We start from the raw sequence: 16,646 nt of genomic DNA, 5'->3' as shown, positions 1-16,646 counted from the left end.
TGTCGTCAGGTGGAAAAGAAAGGAAGAGCTGAGTGTCGTCAGGAAGAAGGAGAGGAAGAGCTGAGTGTCGTCAGGTGGAAGAGAGAGGAAGAGCTGAGTGTCGTCAGGAGGAAGAGAGAGGAAGAGCTGAGTGTCGTCAGGTGGAAGAGAGAGGAAGAGCTGAGTGTCGTCAGGAGGAAAGAGAGGAAGAGCTGAGTGTTGTCAGGAGGAAAGAGAGGAAGAGCTGAGTGTTGTCAGGAGGAAAGAGAGAGGAAGAGCTGAGTGTCGTCAGGTGGAAGAGAGAGGAAGAGCTGAGTGTCGTCAGGAGGAAAGAGAGGAAGAGCTGAGTGTCGTCAGGAGGAAAGAGAGGAAGAGCTGAGTGTCGTCAGGAGGAAAGAGAGAGGAAGAGCTGAGTGTCGTCAGGTGGAAGAGAGAGGAAGAGCTGAGTCTCTACAGGAGGAAAAGAGAGGAAGAGCCGAGTGTCGTCAGCATACAGCGGTAGGAGAAGCACTGGGACTGGATCACTGCACAGGTGGTGGACAGAGAGAAGAGTCAGGGGCCGAGCAGGGACCCGGACTTTACCAGCTTTGGGGGGTCTCCATGATGACCAGTGGTGAGCCATCATCAGCAACGTCAGAGAGCAACATGTCCAGAGACAAAAACAACACACACATCTGGGGGCACATCTGGGGGTCTGGGCATGCCGTGTCGGGGGGGGGGGGGGGGGGGGGGGGGGGGGGGGGGGGGCTGATGGGTAGGTGGCACTGCTCAGGTGAGGGGGGGTTCTCAGGTAGGTGGGACTGCTCAGCTTCACGCCCCAGATCACTACCAGCTGTGTTCTCTAACAAGAGTCCGTAGGATGTCCTCTGCCATGTCTTCACCCCTCGTTAGGGCTGCCACGATTAGTCGATTAATCACGATTATGTCGACTATTAAAATAATCGACGAAGAATTTAATAGTCGACTACTCGTGTTTTTTTTCTTTCTTCTTTTTTTAAATCTTTGTTTTTGTCTCGAAACTGCCGCGGCACCTTCCACTTCCGCGTCTGCCTTTCTGTATTTAACACACATGCGCAGTCGTGTCAGCTGACTGGTGTCATGGCCGCCCGGCAGCAGCGGAGCTCCACAGTGTGGGAGCATGACAAGAAAACATCAGAGAAAAGTGCAGTGCAGCATCTGCAGGACAGAACCTGTCTTCCACGGCAGCACAACGGCGATGGATGAGCAGCCGAAACAGAAGCACGTCGTGGCTCGGGACAACCATGATTGACCGTCGTCTAGGTAAGCTAATAATATTAGCATAGAGGGCTAACTTGCTATTTACTCATAGCTGTTAACATTAGCGGTGACGATTTGATTCATTAGCTGCCTTTAGCACATATTTCATGTTTTCTGTAACGCTCTAACAGCGATGTGTTTTAGTAAGAAGTGACGTCGCGCTGATGTTTTCTACCGTTATGTTTCAGAGCTTCACCCCATCGGAGCAGATTCTCTCTGCAGCAGAACATCTGCTCCCAGAGAGAGCAGCCTGTCTCCAACATGTAGAAATGCTGACTGTCCTGGTGGTGAACCAGAGCCCTGTGGAGTTTGGGATTATGTAGAGTCAGAGTGGAATAAAGTTGGATACAGTTGAGCACTGAACACAAAATGCACTTTTGTTTTATTTGAGTCAGTGAGACGAAAACTTCAATAATTCCTTTAGTTACAGGAGCCTGCCTCACTGTTGCTCTGCTTGATGCCAAATACAAATTAAGGATTAAAAAATTAAAATGAAGGATTTATTTTTGTGTTGTTTAGGAAAGTGCCTTTTCCTTATTTTACTCAAGTATTTGCACTTTATGGTACACAGTTAAACAAGTGTTTGTTGCATATTTCAACAAAGGTTTTATAGACTATCATCTGAATTGTCTTTACTTTTAGTTAGCAATATACCTTAAACTCTTAAAGCTGAAATCTAATTATGGTTATGTAAGAGCAGCTTCATGTTGGTGTGATAAACTATGTTCTACATTTAATTTATATATGATGCGATTAGTCGACTAATCGAAAAAATAATCGGTGATTAGTCGACTACCAAAATAATCGTTTGTGGCAGCCCTACCCCTCGTGCACACTGGATGCGGTCCGGCTCCGGTCCGGTACACCACAGCTCTGTGATTCACACCGCCTGGTGTCTCTGCAGTCCGCTGGAGGAGGTTGCCAGATCTGTCGTTATCCCCCATAGACAAAATGAACCCCGTTTAACTCAATAGAAAGCAGCACAAACTGCCATCTGGGTTGAAAATGCACGTTAAAACCGTATTTTTATAATAACTAACACGTCATAAACACATAATCAGTTCATCAACCCGTCCGACGTGTTCAAAAAAGACGCTTGATTTTGGACAAACCTGCCCAATCTGGCAACACGGAGCTGCTCCGGTCACACAGCTGTTTTGAGCCATTTTGGAGTCATTTGACTTTTCAGCAGTGACGAAGTACAAAGCGTTCATTCTTCTAAAGCTATAATGACTACATGACTGTTTGTTCTGTTTTCTACCAGAAGAAGTAAAAAAATAGAATATTAAGGCAAAAACACGACACAGATTTTATTTTGAAGTCACTTATCACGTATCGCGTTTCTTTCCGGCGCCCGACTTGCTTCTGTCTGGATTGACGCGGTAGGGCCGCGGCATTCGGAAAATAGGATCGTTGCGGAAAGAGACCGGAGCTCCGCTGAGGCTCCGGAGCCGGACCGGAGCCGGACCGGAGCCGGACCGGAGCCGGACCGCAGCCGGACCGCGGTCGGTGTGCTGTTCCGGACCTGGACCGCATCCAGTGTGCATCGGGGGTTATGTAGGATGTCCTCTGCCATGTCTCTTCCTTCTCTTCACTTTTTTTTGTTTAGCTGGTGTTGTTTGCTTGTTTGTTCACAAGTGTCTTTCTTCCACTTTTCTGTCTTTTTACCTGTCTTTCTGTCCCCCTGTCAGTTCAACAATATCATGTATCAGTACTCAAAAAAAAGAGGAGCTTTATATTTCTAAGCTCCTCCTGGAGATCAGATCAGTCTGGAACCTTCCAGCAGCAGAACCTCCGCTCTGCTGCTTCCTGCTGGACCGGACCAGTTCAAGAAGAAATAATAATATTAAGAATTTAATAGTAATCGAACTACATTATTTCCTGGTTTCATTTCCTTCATATCAGCAGGATTAACTGAGTCATTCTGAATTCTGGAGGAACCTTTTGAGAACATTTGTGAGAACCAGACTGACTCTGTGAGCTCAGTGTTTCTGTGGGGAAGGAAGTAACTCCTGTTGACAAACTACTGTCTCATCCTAACCAGCCGGCTGGTTCGAGGGTCACACTTAATAGAACCTCAGTGGAACCTTCACAGAACCTCAGTGGAACCTTCACAGAACCTCAGTGGAACCTTCACAGAACCTCAGTGGAACCTTCACAGAACCTTCATAGAAGTGAGGTGAAGACTTAAACAGAAAACAGTGAGATGAGGATCTGAGCCACCACAAGAGAAGCACTGAACAGAACCCCCCAGGTCCTTCAGCCCCCCCTCACCTCTGCTGCTCTTGTGGCCGCCGCCGCCGCCGCTCTGACTCAGAGCTCTGCTGAAATGTTCGTCCACCTCGGAGCCGATGTCTCCGTGGAAGTAGGTGAACAGGACACAGCGGGAGTTCAGGTACTCTGCACCTGGAGGCAGGTCCTTGTCCTCCTCTTTGATGGCGGGGGGGCCGGGGGGGCCGGGGGGGCCGGGCCGGCTCACGCCGTCCTGCAGGTCCTGCATCCTGGAGTACAGAGTCAGTTTCTACAAAGAAGAGAGTCAGGAGAAACTGCAGTGAGCAGAAAGGTCAAAGGTCAGGAGGTCAGACTGGGCTTCCGCTTCTATTACAACTCAGTTCTCCGGGCCGCTCCCAGTAGCCACGGCGCTCACGGTAGCCGCGGCGCTCATGGCAGCCAGCCGCGGTGGCGCTTACGGCAGCCACCGTAGCGCTCACGGCAGCCGCGGTGGCGCTTACGGCAGCCACCGTAGCGCTCACGGCAGCCGCGGTGGCGGTCACGGCAGCCACCGTAGCACTCACGGCAGCCGCGGTGGCGGTCACGGCAGCCGCGGTGGCGCTTACGGCAGCCACCGTAGCGCTCACGGCAGCCGCGGTGGCGGTCACGGCAGCCGCGGTGGCGGTCACGGCAGCCGCGGTGGCGGTCACGGCAGCCACCGTAGCGCTCACGGCAGCCGCGGTGGCGGTCACGGCAGCCACGGTGGCGGTCACGGCAGCCGCGGTGGCGGTCACGGCAGCCACGGTGGCGGTCACGGCAGCCGCGGCTACCCGCTGTCCAACCAAGTGCCTTGAAAACAGACTAACAGACCGTCTAAAACCCATGTGTAGCAGACAGGAAGTCCTCTGGACAGGTCAGGAGGTCGTCCAGAGCGTCACTGCTGAGGTTATCGACACAACATCCCGACGGACACAGCAAGAACTCCCAGGTCTTCATGGACCGCCATGCGCCTGGAGAGGTGAGGCTTTTGTGGTGTCCTTGCATTTCCTTCCTTCCCTACACCTCATTGTGCTGTTGTGGCCTGGTCTGTTCACTACTATGGTTTGTCAGGGAAAAAAAAAAAAATGTATATGTGTGTATGTATGTGTTTTATAATATATATATATATATATATATATATATATATATATATATATATATATATATATATATCAGTGGCGGACGGTGCATTTCACACTAAGGCCTTCAGAACAGATCCGCCTGAACCAATCCACCTCTCAATTACTATTTTGTCTACAAAAAAAGTCTTATATGCAGATATGCACATAAAGAGTTGTTGCACAGCAGATAGATACTTGTGCAGCCAGAATAAAAGCCTTTGCTGAAGAGCACAAGTCTCCTACTACATCTGTGCACATACAATGAGCATCAACAACTTAATAAAACAGCAATATTATTTAGGAAAAGAGGAACATTTTACTCACCAAAATCCCCATTATTTGAAAACAAAATCCATCCTCCTTTCCTTCCTCAAAAAGAGTTCAACTGCTCTGTCATATAGATTATCCGTGTTTCAGTTCCATAAAGCCAGAGCTGAAAGTCCAGCTGCCCTGTGGGATTTCTGGCAAGTTTTATTTCTCTTCAGGTCTTCTTCTTCTTCTTTGGAATAATTGAGGTAGGCGACCAACAACTTAGGTGCATAGCGCCCCCTACTGTATCTCTTGGTGAATGTAAATCAGAGGGCCTGGATCTGCTGTTGTTAGAAGCTAGAAGGCGCTGAGTCGCCAACTCGAAATCTGATTGGTTGAAGCAACTGTCTGATTGGCTGAAGCAGCTGTCTGTTTGACGCTTCACTTTACTTCACTGCGCCATCAGGAACGGACAGTGAAGGTCTCCGGCAGATTTCTTTGACCCTAGCAACAGATGATGCCTGAAATCTGATTGGCTAAATGATTTAATATGAAAAAAACATGTCTGGAAGCAGAGCAACCACGGGAAAACTATGAAAGGAACTGGAACATACCGTTTGGAATCATTTATTAATTATTTATGGACAAAATATAATTTACATCAGTCTGTAATTCAGATAATTTTTAGGCCAGCAGAGAAGGCTTTGCAGGCCCTGACGGCCCACCACTGATATATATATATATATATATATATATATATATATATATATATATATATATATATAGGGGAGAGTGGAGTATGTAGTGCCAATTTTTACTTAAAGTGCCTTTTACACAAGGGGATTACAGGAATGCCTGCAACTAAAATATGGTCATATAGTTTAGGATGTTGTGCATCCTGGGAGGAATCACTTTGGATCTGAAATAAACTGTGTGAGAAATATAGCTTTGGAAAAAATGGTGGTTTTGTGGCACAACTTACCCCAAGTGCGGGGTAAATTGTGCCATTAGTCACAATACACTGGGGTAAACTGTGCCACTAACAACTGAAGTAAAAAAGATCATTTTAATATAAAAAATTTAGTGTTTTGTAATGTTTTTTGTATTTTTTTCATACGGACCAACTGTGTCTGAAATAAAGTCTATATAAAAATGATAATGCTAGATAAAAACAAGACAAATTCAATACAAAAGTACTTGTTTGATGCTTATGTAAAGTTTTAACATCATCCAAGGCCAATTTGCTTCAACAAGGCCCAGCGCCACATGAACACCTGCCAAGAACAAAATCAAAATGAGCACCTGACTGCATCTGTGTCTGAATATCTTCACAGATTGGACCTCCTGGACGTTCCACTGGTCACTGCTGCAGTGGAACATGAACCTGCGCTCCCTTCTGGCTCTATCACCACGCTTTTATGGTGTGGGAGATTTTTTAAGCACATCACCTCGAGGGATGACTCCTTCATCATTCTCTCTCAATGTGAAGATGGACTTTCCATCAACAGGCCGCATCACTTTGCTTCAGAAACTTTGAAAAGTTGGAGCCCTGTCTGTCTCCGTTTGTATCTGCCTGACATGATGGATTCTGATCTGAAATTTAGATTTAGATTTAGAATGACTCATAGTTTTAGTGATCAAATGGAAGAATAAGATGTACAATAACAATAAAATACAAAAAAGTAATATATAGTAAATAATCATAAGTTGGGTTAAGTTGTGCCAGTGGCAGGTCCTTCGGCACAAATCACCCCAGGCCCACCATTTTGAAAAAAAATGCCTCCCCCAGCTGTTCTGAGCGAGCATCATGTTAACGGTACAGACTCATGATGTAGCTTATTAAAGCAATAAAACATGTGAAATGTTTTCAAAGTTTTCTACAATTGTTCAAACACAGCAATCAAAAAACCTTAACCATGGAAATTTTACTTTGGAGAGCAAAAAAAAGTTTTTGATCTTAAATGTGCTCACCTCTCCGGCCATGTGACGCCCTTCTCTGCAAGATGAGCGGAGTGGACGCCTCTCCAGAAACACGAGGTCACATGACCAGAAACTACTATGGTTTTCTAAATAATAGGGGTGGCACTACTTGCCCCTTGGCAGAAATTACCCCGCTCTCCCCTATGTATATATATATGTCGCGTCTGGTTGTGTCAGTTTCTGTGTTGTTTATCGGCTCTGTTTCGGTGTTGTCTAGATTGGGGTTTGGGGTTCGTCTTGGTTGCGTGTGGTGTGTTGACAACACTGTTTAGTATTGTGAATTTGTATTTGTATGTAGTAAAAGGCTACAATCATACAATATTCACGCCCCAGCTGCCGAACAGGACAAGGGAAAAAAAAAAAAGGACAGGACGAAGGACTCCGGTTAAGGCCCGTCCAGGCTTGACACGTCTGCGTTGCGCGTTGGTCGTGTGACGTAAAAATTGTCATGAATTCCTGTCTGCTAGGGTCGCGCAGACCGATCCGCTCTGTGACGGCGCTGCACAGGTGTATAGCATGCTGGAAAAGCTTCTGGAGGATCAGCGGCCTGCAGGGACCCTCTGAGTCCAGGATCCAGCCTGCAGGGACCCTCTGAGTCCAGCCTGCAGGGACCCTCTGAGTCCAGAATGCAGCCTGCAGGGACCCTCTGAGTCCAGGATCCAGCCTGCAGGGACCCTCTGAGTCCAGAATGCAGCCTGCAGGGACCCTCTGAGTCCAGGATCCAGCCTGCAGGGACCCTCTGAGTCCAGAATGCAGCCTGCAGGGACCCTCTGAGTCCAGAATGCAGCCTGCAGGGACCCTCTGAGTCCAGCCTGCAGGGACCCTCTGAGTCCAGAATGCAGCCTGCAGGGACCCTCTGAGTACCTCACGGTGTCCAGCACCTCACGAACTACAGGGCCAACACTGGAGCTGCTGAGGGAGGAGACAGGATCTCTGGAGACAGCTCCACCACACCCTGCAGTCCAGAGCAGCTCCACCCTGCAGTCCAGAGCAGCTCCACCCTGCAGTCCAGAGCAGCTCCACCCTGCAGTCCAGAGCAGCTCCACCCTGCAGTCCCCAGCAGCTCCACCCTGCAGCCCACAGCAGCTCCACCCTGCAGTCCCCAGCAGCTCCACCCTGCAGTCCAGAGCAGCTCCACCCTGCAGTCCAGAGCAGCTCCACCCTGCAGTCCACAGCAGCTCCACCCTGCAGTCCACAGCAGCTCCACCCTGCAGTCCCCAGCAGCTCCACCCTGCAGTCCACAGCAGCTCCACCCTGCAGTCCAGAGCAGCTCCACCCTGCAGTCCACAGCAGCTCCACCCTGCAGTCCAGAGCAGCTCCACCCTGCAGTCCACAGCAGCTCCACCCTGCAGTCCACAGCAGCTCCACCCTGCAGTCCAGAGCAGCTCCACCCTGCAGTCCACAGCAGCTCCACCCTGCAGTCCACAGCAGCTCCACCCTGCAGTCCAGAGCAGCTCCACCCTGCAGTCCAGGGGTCCCTGAACAAGAAACAACACTTCTCCCGCCTCGGCAGGAGCGCCAGTGGTGCTGAAGTGCTTCCAGAAACTGGTCCGGGGTCACATTACCTCAGTCCTCCCTGAAAGTCTCGACCCCACCGGTTTGCCTACAGGGCTCACGGACGGAGGACGCTGCAGCCACAGCGCTCCACCCGGAGCAGTGGGGGACCTGCTTCCACCATCCTTCCTCTCAAGCTGGTGGGGAAACTGGGAGATCTCGGACTTCCACACTCCATCTGCATGTGGATCTACAGCTTCCTGTGGGACCGCAGGCCGAGGGTGGGGGTTGGAGACCGCACCTCCAGGACCCCCCAGGGCTGCATGCTGACACCACGGTAGTGGGGCTGGTCTCCGGGGGGAGGGGTCTGCGTCCAGGGCTGAGGCGGAGCAGCCGACTGGGTGGTGCAGGGATCACAACCTGCTCCTCAACGCAGCAGAGACCAAGGAGCTGACCACCGACTCCGGAGGACCGGAACACACCTACACCTCTGCTCCTCAACGGTGACTGTGTGGACAGGGTAGAGGACTTCCTGGGAGTCCACTTAGAGAAGGACCTGACCTGGACTGTGAACACCTCTGAGCTGCTGAAGGAGGCCCAGCAGAGGCTGCACTTCCTGAGGGTGCTGAGGAAGAACAGCAACCTCCAGAGACTGCTGGTGTCTTTCTACAGGAGCACCATGGAGCACATCCCGGGTACTGCCTGTGTGTGTGTGCGTGTGTGTGTGTGCGTGTGTGTGTGTGTGTGTGTGTGTGTGTGTGTGTGTGTGTGTGGGGAACACTGGCCTCCCTCTGCTCACGCTGGAGGAGTTGCACCTTTCCCGCTGCCTCAGAGGCGAGGACAATAACCCCGGACCCGTCCCACGCTGGACACCCCATGTTGGGTCTGTGACCGTCAGGCAGGAGGACAGGTCGATCACTGCAAGGACAAACCGGCTCAGAGACAGTTTCTGTCCAACAGCAGTGAAGGCTCGTCCATGCTTCACATGTCCGCCTTGGAGCCTCCGCTGCCCTGATGCCAGGCTCCTCCCCCAGGTTACATTCTGGACTCAGAGGGTCCCTACAGGCTGGACTCAGAGGGTCCCTGCAGGCTGGATTCTGGACTCAGAGGGTCCCTGCAGGCTGGATCCTGGACTCAGAGGGTCCCTGCAGGCCTCTGGTCCTCCAGAAGCTTCTCCAGCTCCAGGTGATTTAAATGAGGCTCCTTCTGTCCGTCTTCTTCCTGGTTCTGGAAGCGGGGCAGCGCCGGAGAGATTAGTCACTTTCACGTCTGTCTCAGACCTCCTCCTCCGTCCAGACTGTCTGTCTCCGTCCTCCAGCGTCTCTCTGGTGTCTCTGTGGAGACGTCTCTTTACCCTCATGCTGTTTGCTGTGGCGCTCTGGCGACGCTACGCCGGCGCCACCGGCACAACGCCGGCACAGAATCTGCTGCTGGGCGGACGTCCGGATCGGTCCGGATCGGGCCGGATCGGTCCGGATCAGTCCGGATCCTAGCGGACAGGAAGTCACGATGATTTTTACGTCACGTGGACCAACACGCAACACGGACATGTGAATCCTGGACGGGCCTTAACAGTGTGTTTCCACCGGACGCGACGCAAATTTTTCGGGCGAAGAGATGGCATACAAAGTCAATGTAATGACGCGATTGTTGCTCAATCTTGAGCAGCGGCCGGCCAGCGGCCAGCGCTTCCAGAAAAAAATCTGCATGCCCGTCAACTTGCACTGCCACTCGCCGCCCGCCGCTTCACCGCTCCACGCTTGTCGCTCGAGTTGAAATAATTGAACTTTTCAAGCGAAGTTGCGCCAGGACAGCCTATCAGCGTGGAGGTCTTCAGGGACGTGGTGATGTAGGGCAGCAGGGCTCCGACCAGGAAAACAGTTGGCATGATGCCAAGGCGAGCGGCGTGCGCGATCTCACTTGTTCACCGCTTCTGGTGGAAACCGGGCGTCAGCCTGAAGCAGCGCTGGAACCGGCCGTCCGGGCGCAGCTCCTGCAGACGGTGGAACTCACCGAGCTCAGACCGCCTCCGGAGGGCAGCATGATCCAGAAGAGAGGCAGGTGGTGGGCGGAGCCATCTCAGTCTCAATCTTTATTTGTAAAAACACTTTACAACGCAAAGTGCTGAACAGTAAAAACAGTCATAAAAACAAAAAAGAACAAAACCCGCACCATCGGTCAATAGAGTGTTCCTAAAGCTGCGTTCGAATGCGATTTCCGCGATTTTGCGTCAAAAGACAATAGAAAACAAATGGGAATGTGCGTTCCAGCCGCAATGAGACGCGACGCGTCAGACGGGTTTCCACGGCACGGCGCGTCAACGCCCCGACGCGGTGCAATTTTTTTTTTTTTTTTGTGCAATTTTGCGACGCGTCGCGATTTTGCGTCCGACGCTGAAGTTGGGAAATCTGAACTTTGACGCGTCGCAATTTTGCAGCAAACCAATCAGAGAGCGTGTCTCTGGTGACGTAGGTCAGGCAGCGGGGACCGGGGAAGGCGACACTCGTCCTGGCACAGCTCCTGGAGCAAATAGTGAAACTCGCCAACCTCTGACCGTCTGTGGATCATATTGTGCACCCAGGCACGGCGTCCTGTCCGCCGACGGCGTCGTTGTCTGGCTTTATTAAGTAAATAAAGCCAAGCCACCCGCTCAACTGGGTTAGCCATGAGGCTAAGCTAACACAGGAAATACAGCCGGAAGCCCCGCCTTCCCACCAGACGCGACGCGTTTGACGCGTTCGGTGTGAACGCGGCTTTTGGCCCCACGTTGTTCAGCGTTGGACCTCAGAATTGACACGCGTTCAGCTTCTTGCGTTGACGCGACTTTTGACGCAAAATAGCGTTCGGTGTGAACGCAGCATAATAGACGTCACGGTCACGTGACCTTCCTCAACAATCGCCATGTTGGAGGACACACACCCTGTGGTCACACAGCAGTTTCAGGTGGACTGAACAGTTTATCTGGTACAAATCATCGCCTGTGCACGACTCGAGTAGTCCAGACTGACAATGGTGAACTTTTGTGCTGTTTTGGGATGCGGGCAGACCGCGATGTGGGTCGTTCTTTTTTTTTTTTTTCCCTCGGATGCCGGCTGTTTTCACGCACCGAGGAGAGCAGACTCCACAAGTCTCACAAAGAAGAGGCTAGCTGGCTAACGAGGATTTCAAGAGCTGATGAGCAGGAATCAAGCATAAAGAACACGAGAGTCTGTGGTCTCCACTCTGTATCCGGTAAGATCACCGTTATTACTTGATGATTTTATGCAGCATTTGAGTCGAATGACTATTGTGGGAACCCTGTGCTCTGCACTGTGGTGCAACCGTGCCTGTATTTCTCCTGTATTTACTGCCCTTAGGAGATATTATAAAAAAAAACACAATAAATCCTTCCATTGCTATGCAGACGACATCCAGCTGTACCTCCCCTTTAAGGCCGGCGGCCCTGCTGCTCTCCAGCCTCTGCTAGACTGCTTGTCGGACATTAAGGCTTGGATGACAGCGAACTTTCTCAACCTCAACAAGACAGTGGTTATTGTGTTTGGCAAAACCCCTGGAGCACTTCACACCAACACCCTGGGTTCTCTCGCCGGTAACTCTAAGTCAGCTGTTAGGAATCTGGGTGTGATTTTAGACAGTTCTTTTAAGTTTGAGCAGCAGATCAGTGCAGTTGTCAAAAGAAGCTTTTTCAATCTGAGGACCTTGGCAAAGATCAAAGTGTACCTTCCGCTGGCAGCGTCAGAGCAGCCATGCTCGCCTTTGTCACATCTCACCTGGATTACTGCAATAGTCGTTACACCGGCATCGGAAAAGCCCAACTCCACCGCCTGCAGCTCGTCCAGAACTCTGCCGCCCGACTCCTCACCTCCACCAGAAAACTCGCTCACATCACCCCGGTTCTCGCTTCCCTCCACCGGCTCCCCGTCCGCCACTGCATTGATTTTAAAATCCTCCTATCAGTTTTTAAATCCCTTCACCACCTTGCCCTCCGTACCTGGCTGATCTTCTCCCCTTCACCCCGTCCAGAGCGTTACGGTCGGCTGACCAACGCTTTCTTGGTGTCCCCAGGTCGAGGTTGAAGACCAGGGGGGACAGAGCCTTTTCTGTAGTGGCCCCTAGTCTCTGGAACTCCCGTCCCCCCACATCCGAGCAGCCGAGTCCGTAGGGATTTTTAAATCCCAGCTGAAGACGTACCTCTTCTCGCTGGCCTTCAACTAGGCTTTACTTTGTTCTTGTCTTTGATTATGATGTGTCTTATTGAGTGTTTTTATGAATTTTGACTTTTATGCACTTCTTATGTCTATTTTTTCTGATTGCACTGTGTGAAGCACTTTGGCGCGGCTAAGCCGTCTTTAAATGTGCTCTATAAATAAAGCTGACTTGACTTGACTAGCCAAACTTACATTAGACTACTGTCTAAAATTATAGCATAAGTTTTTGGTGCTGGAGTCAGGATTGACTATTACTGAGGGTTAGTGCTGCTTTAGAAACTATTTTGAATCAGAGCAACTGATACTTGAGAGCAGCCACACCAGGGGGCCTCAAGTCAATGTGCCCCAAAATAACAAATCAACTTCAAATGCACCATATAAGTTGTTTGGTATTCTCAGCATTCAGCATTTCTTAGTCTTCAAGGTTCAGAGTAATTATGTGAGCATGTGTGGATGTATAGAATACAATCGCCTTTATTTATCTCACCATGGAGAAATTTACCATTACAGAGGCTCAAAGAACCCACAGGGGCAGAACAGCCAGGGAGTGTGTCAATAAGGAATAAGAATAAATAATAGTCCAAATCTTAATAAGAATATTAATAGGATAATATAACAATAATAATATAGATCTAAAAGGAGGAAAAACCTAACTTTAAATACAACATAAATCAAAAATATAACAGGAGCTATAATATATATACTAATATGTACAGGATGTTTTAGTGCAACAGAATGTGTGTATGATGAAGCGACTATGATTTATTATGGGAGTTAAAAAGTGACCATGACTGCAGGACGGTTTGTCCAGGGTTATTGCTCATATTCTGTACGGTAGAGTCTTTATGTAAATTGTAGTTAATGTAATGATCTGTTTGTGACACTGATTTTTTTTTTTAAATGTCTTTTTTTTTTTTTTTTTAATCTTTCCACTCCAGGACATCCATCAGACCTGTTCTCCCCAGACACAACTGACTGGTTTCCATTAGTGGATCTGGGCCACAACCAGGTCCCAGCTCCCCCTCCAGCAGCCCAGGCCCGTGATGAACATGCCAGAATACAAAAAACCTCCACAGTATCCTCTCCATTCACTCAAACTGTTAAACTTCAAAGTTGTGTGACAAAAACATAATGTCCAGAGAAATAAATGAAATAAAGGTAATATCCACAGATACAAAGAAAAAGAGAAAGAGAGGTTAAAAAAAAAAAAACTGGCTCCACTCCACTTGCCCAACTGTCTGATGCAGCACAGCCACAAAAACGAAACTTAATTTTTTTTAACAGGCAATTAAATATGCAAACTTCCAGAAAACCTCAGTGTACTGCATAACATCCAACAAACCTGATCCATATGGATTTTTAACCTTAACTTATCTATACACATATTTTGAGAAGTAATTAACCACAACATGAGCTGTACCTAATCATCTGTGAATATTTTAACCTGTAAATAATCACTTCACATCTCAAACACAAATAAGCTTTTAATTATGAAATGGCAATTTTCACGTTGATAAACTCAAACTGTATTTAAGCTCCTACACATATGTTGGTGTGGATTTTGTCACATTCATTTCAGAATATGTAAAAAGTTTCAGCAAGCTGAGTAGAAAACACATCTCCAGCATTTATATAAAAACAAACAAGAAAAGGCCAGAGAACTTCAAAATAACACATATAGATCAATTACTACCACAGCTTGAGTCACATCAGACCTCAGTAACACCTCCAGCAGGTGTAAAGCAGCCGAGGAGCTGTAATGTCATGAGCTGCTTTAACCACTCTTTTTCCTGCTGCCTCTGCATTCTGGACAGAACCCAGAACCCAGAACCCCGCTCGCCCTCTGGGGTTTCCTTGATGTTCACACAGCCTGAATGGAACCGCTGCATTTCGCAGCGTCCGTCGTCACAGCGTACAGACGGCTTAGCGAGTGGACCAGGTAGTAACGATGTGGAAGTAGCTGATGTCAGCCCATTTATCCTCCTTCCGGGTAAATTCCGTGCTTGCGATCAAGTATGGGTCAATAGTGAATCCCTTGCACTTTTCGCGATACAGAATCCTGTTTTTTTCGCTCAAAAGTCCGCAGTAATCCGCCATCGTCTCATGTGTTTATAACTCCGTGTATGCCCTCCAACATGGCGCCCGAAACTGTTGCTCAGCAACCGATAACGTCATTAGAACACCCTATATGCGCGCAAAGGCGCACAGACAGACAGACAGACAGACAGACAGACAGACAGGTGCACACAGGACTGTAGGACAGACATCAGAAGAGTCCTGTCCATCAATCAATCAATCAATCAATCAATCAATCAATGTATTTTTGTACAGCCCAGCATCACAACAGCAGCTGCCTCAGAGGCTTCAAGATGTTACATTGGTTGGTAAAAATAAAAACAGTGAATAAGCATAATGTTAATATGTCAAATTCACAGTAACGAGATAAAACGAAGCAACCACCACCTTAGACCCTCACATCCGGCAAGAACAAACTCCAGAAACCCAGTGGGAGAAGAAGAGATCTTGGGGAGAACCACAGTATGGAGGGATCCCTCTCCCAGGGACGGACAGCTTTGGCAACAGCTAGCATGAGACAATAAGTAAAGCCACTGCTGCTGTGCAGGAGACGGTGATGAGGAGGGCTGTGATGCTTCTGCAGGATGTTTTGTGTTGCATATTTGTACCAGCGTGACGCGTCGTGCAAATGAATTCACACACCAGCGATAAAACCCGTGCGTCCAGCGTGGCGCGGTGTCATTTGTCGCGCGAATGCAGTCGTGTTAAACGCGTCCGGTGGAAACACACCGTAAGAGTCCTGAACAACGTCTGAATTACTTCCTGTTGCCGTCACTACCTGATGTCAATACTGGAATAGCAATACTGGAAGAGTATCTGGGAGAAAGATGTGTCACACAACACCAATGCCCAATGGCTGGCAGGCCTGCAGGCAGAGCACAGCAACCTCCCAGAACTACACCCAGTAGTAATTACAACAGCAGATGTACAGGCAAGAGTGGCCAAAATGAAGAGCTGGACAGCTCCAGGGCCCGACAAGATCCACACCTACTGGCTTAAGAAGCTAACTGCACTCCGTGAACGCCTTGCAGCACAAATGAACCAGCTGCTAATATCAGGGACCCCCCCAGAGTGGCTGACCCAAGGTCAGACAGTCCTCATCATGAAGGACACCCAGAAGGGAACAACACCATCAAACTACCGGCCTATAACCTGCCTCAGCACCACAAGGAAACTCCTATCAGGCATCATAGCGGCCAAGATAAGTAGGCACATGGATCAGTACATGAGTAAAGCACAAAAAGGGATTGGCAATAACACCGGGGGGGGTCAAACACCAGCTACTGGTTGACAGGGCAATCGCTCAAGACTGTAAGGCCCGCAGCACCAACCTGTGCTCTGCCTGGACTGATTACAAGAAAGCCTCTGACTCAATGCCACACGTGGATGCTGGAGTGCTGGAAACTGTACAACATCAACAGGACTTGTGGAAATGTACAACTTCTATTACTATTCTACTGTCTTCTGACCTATTTAATATCATGGAGAAATGCAGCTTGTGAATCATAATCTTGCTCGCCTAATCAGACACGCTAATGTTTTTGCAAGGAATCTTTGAGTATGCTCTGTGCAGAAAGACAACTCCTTATCAGGCACAAAGCGGCTGTGCTGGGACAACAGGAGGAACACCTTATCCACATCAGTGCAAGAGAAGCAGAGGCCCAACCAGCCCAAACCAGATCCAGGGATGTGTGACCCAGAAGAATGAAAATATCACCCTGCCTGTGAGCGGAAGACTTCATAAATACACACACATTAGATTAGACATCGCCTTTTGCTCTGACTCTGTCAGTGAGGGCGGCTCGCGGACAGACTAGGGACACAGAGGACCAGAATTCTGTCCAGAGGCTTCGCACAAATAAATTGTAATCAGCGGAAAATCTGCACCTGGGCTCTTTATTTCTGCACTCTATTTGGAATCCAAGAAAGAATCTGTAGGGTACGAGGAGCAATCGGAGGAGAGCCCAGCCCGGGATCGGAGGGAAGAAAACTCCATCCTCGACAATTGGCG

At 49.2% G+C, this 16,646-nt stretch overlaps 1 protein-coding gene across 1 annotated transcript in view; it reads right to left on the bottom strand.

Annotated features, from left to right (window-relative positions):
* vgll2a (vestigial-like family member 2a) overlaps positions 1 to 16,646 on the bottom strand; it is a 40,094-nt gene that overhangs the window by 7,951 nt on the left and 15,497 nt on the right. Inside the window, exon 2 of the mRNA XM_030087389.1 lies at positions 3,532 to 3,780. Within this exon, the coding sequence (XP_029943249.1) occupies positions 3,532 to 3,780 (249 nt within the window). The remainder of the gene's footprint in view (positions 1 to 3,531; positions 3,781 to 16,646) is intronic.

Source organism: Salarias fasciatus, unplaced genomic scaffold (genome assembly GCF_902148845.1).
Source record: "Salarias fasciatus unplaced genomic scaffold, fSalaFa1.1, whole genome shotgun sequence".
Taxonomy (NCBI): domain Eukaryota; kingdom Metazoa; phylum Chordata; class Actinopteri; order Blenniiformes; family Blenniidae; genus Salarias; species Salarias fasciatus.
The sequence above is the reverse complement of the archived record's forward strand: the minus strand, read 5'-3'. Positions and strand labels throughout refer to the sequence as shown.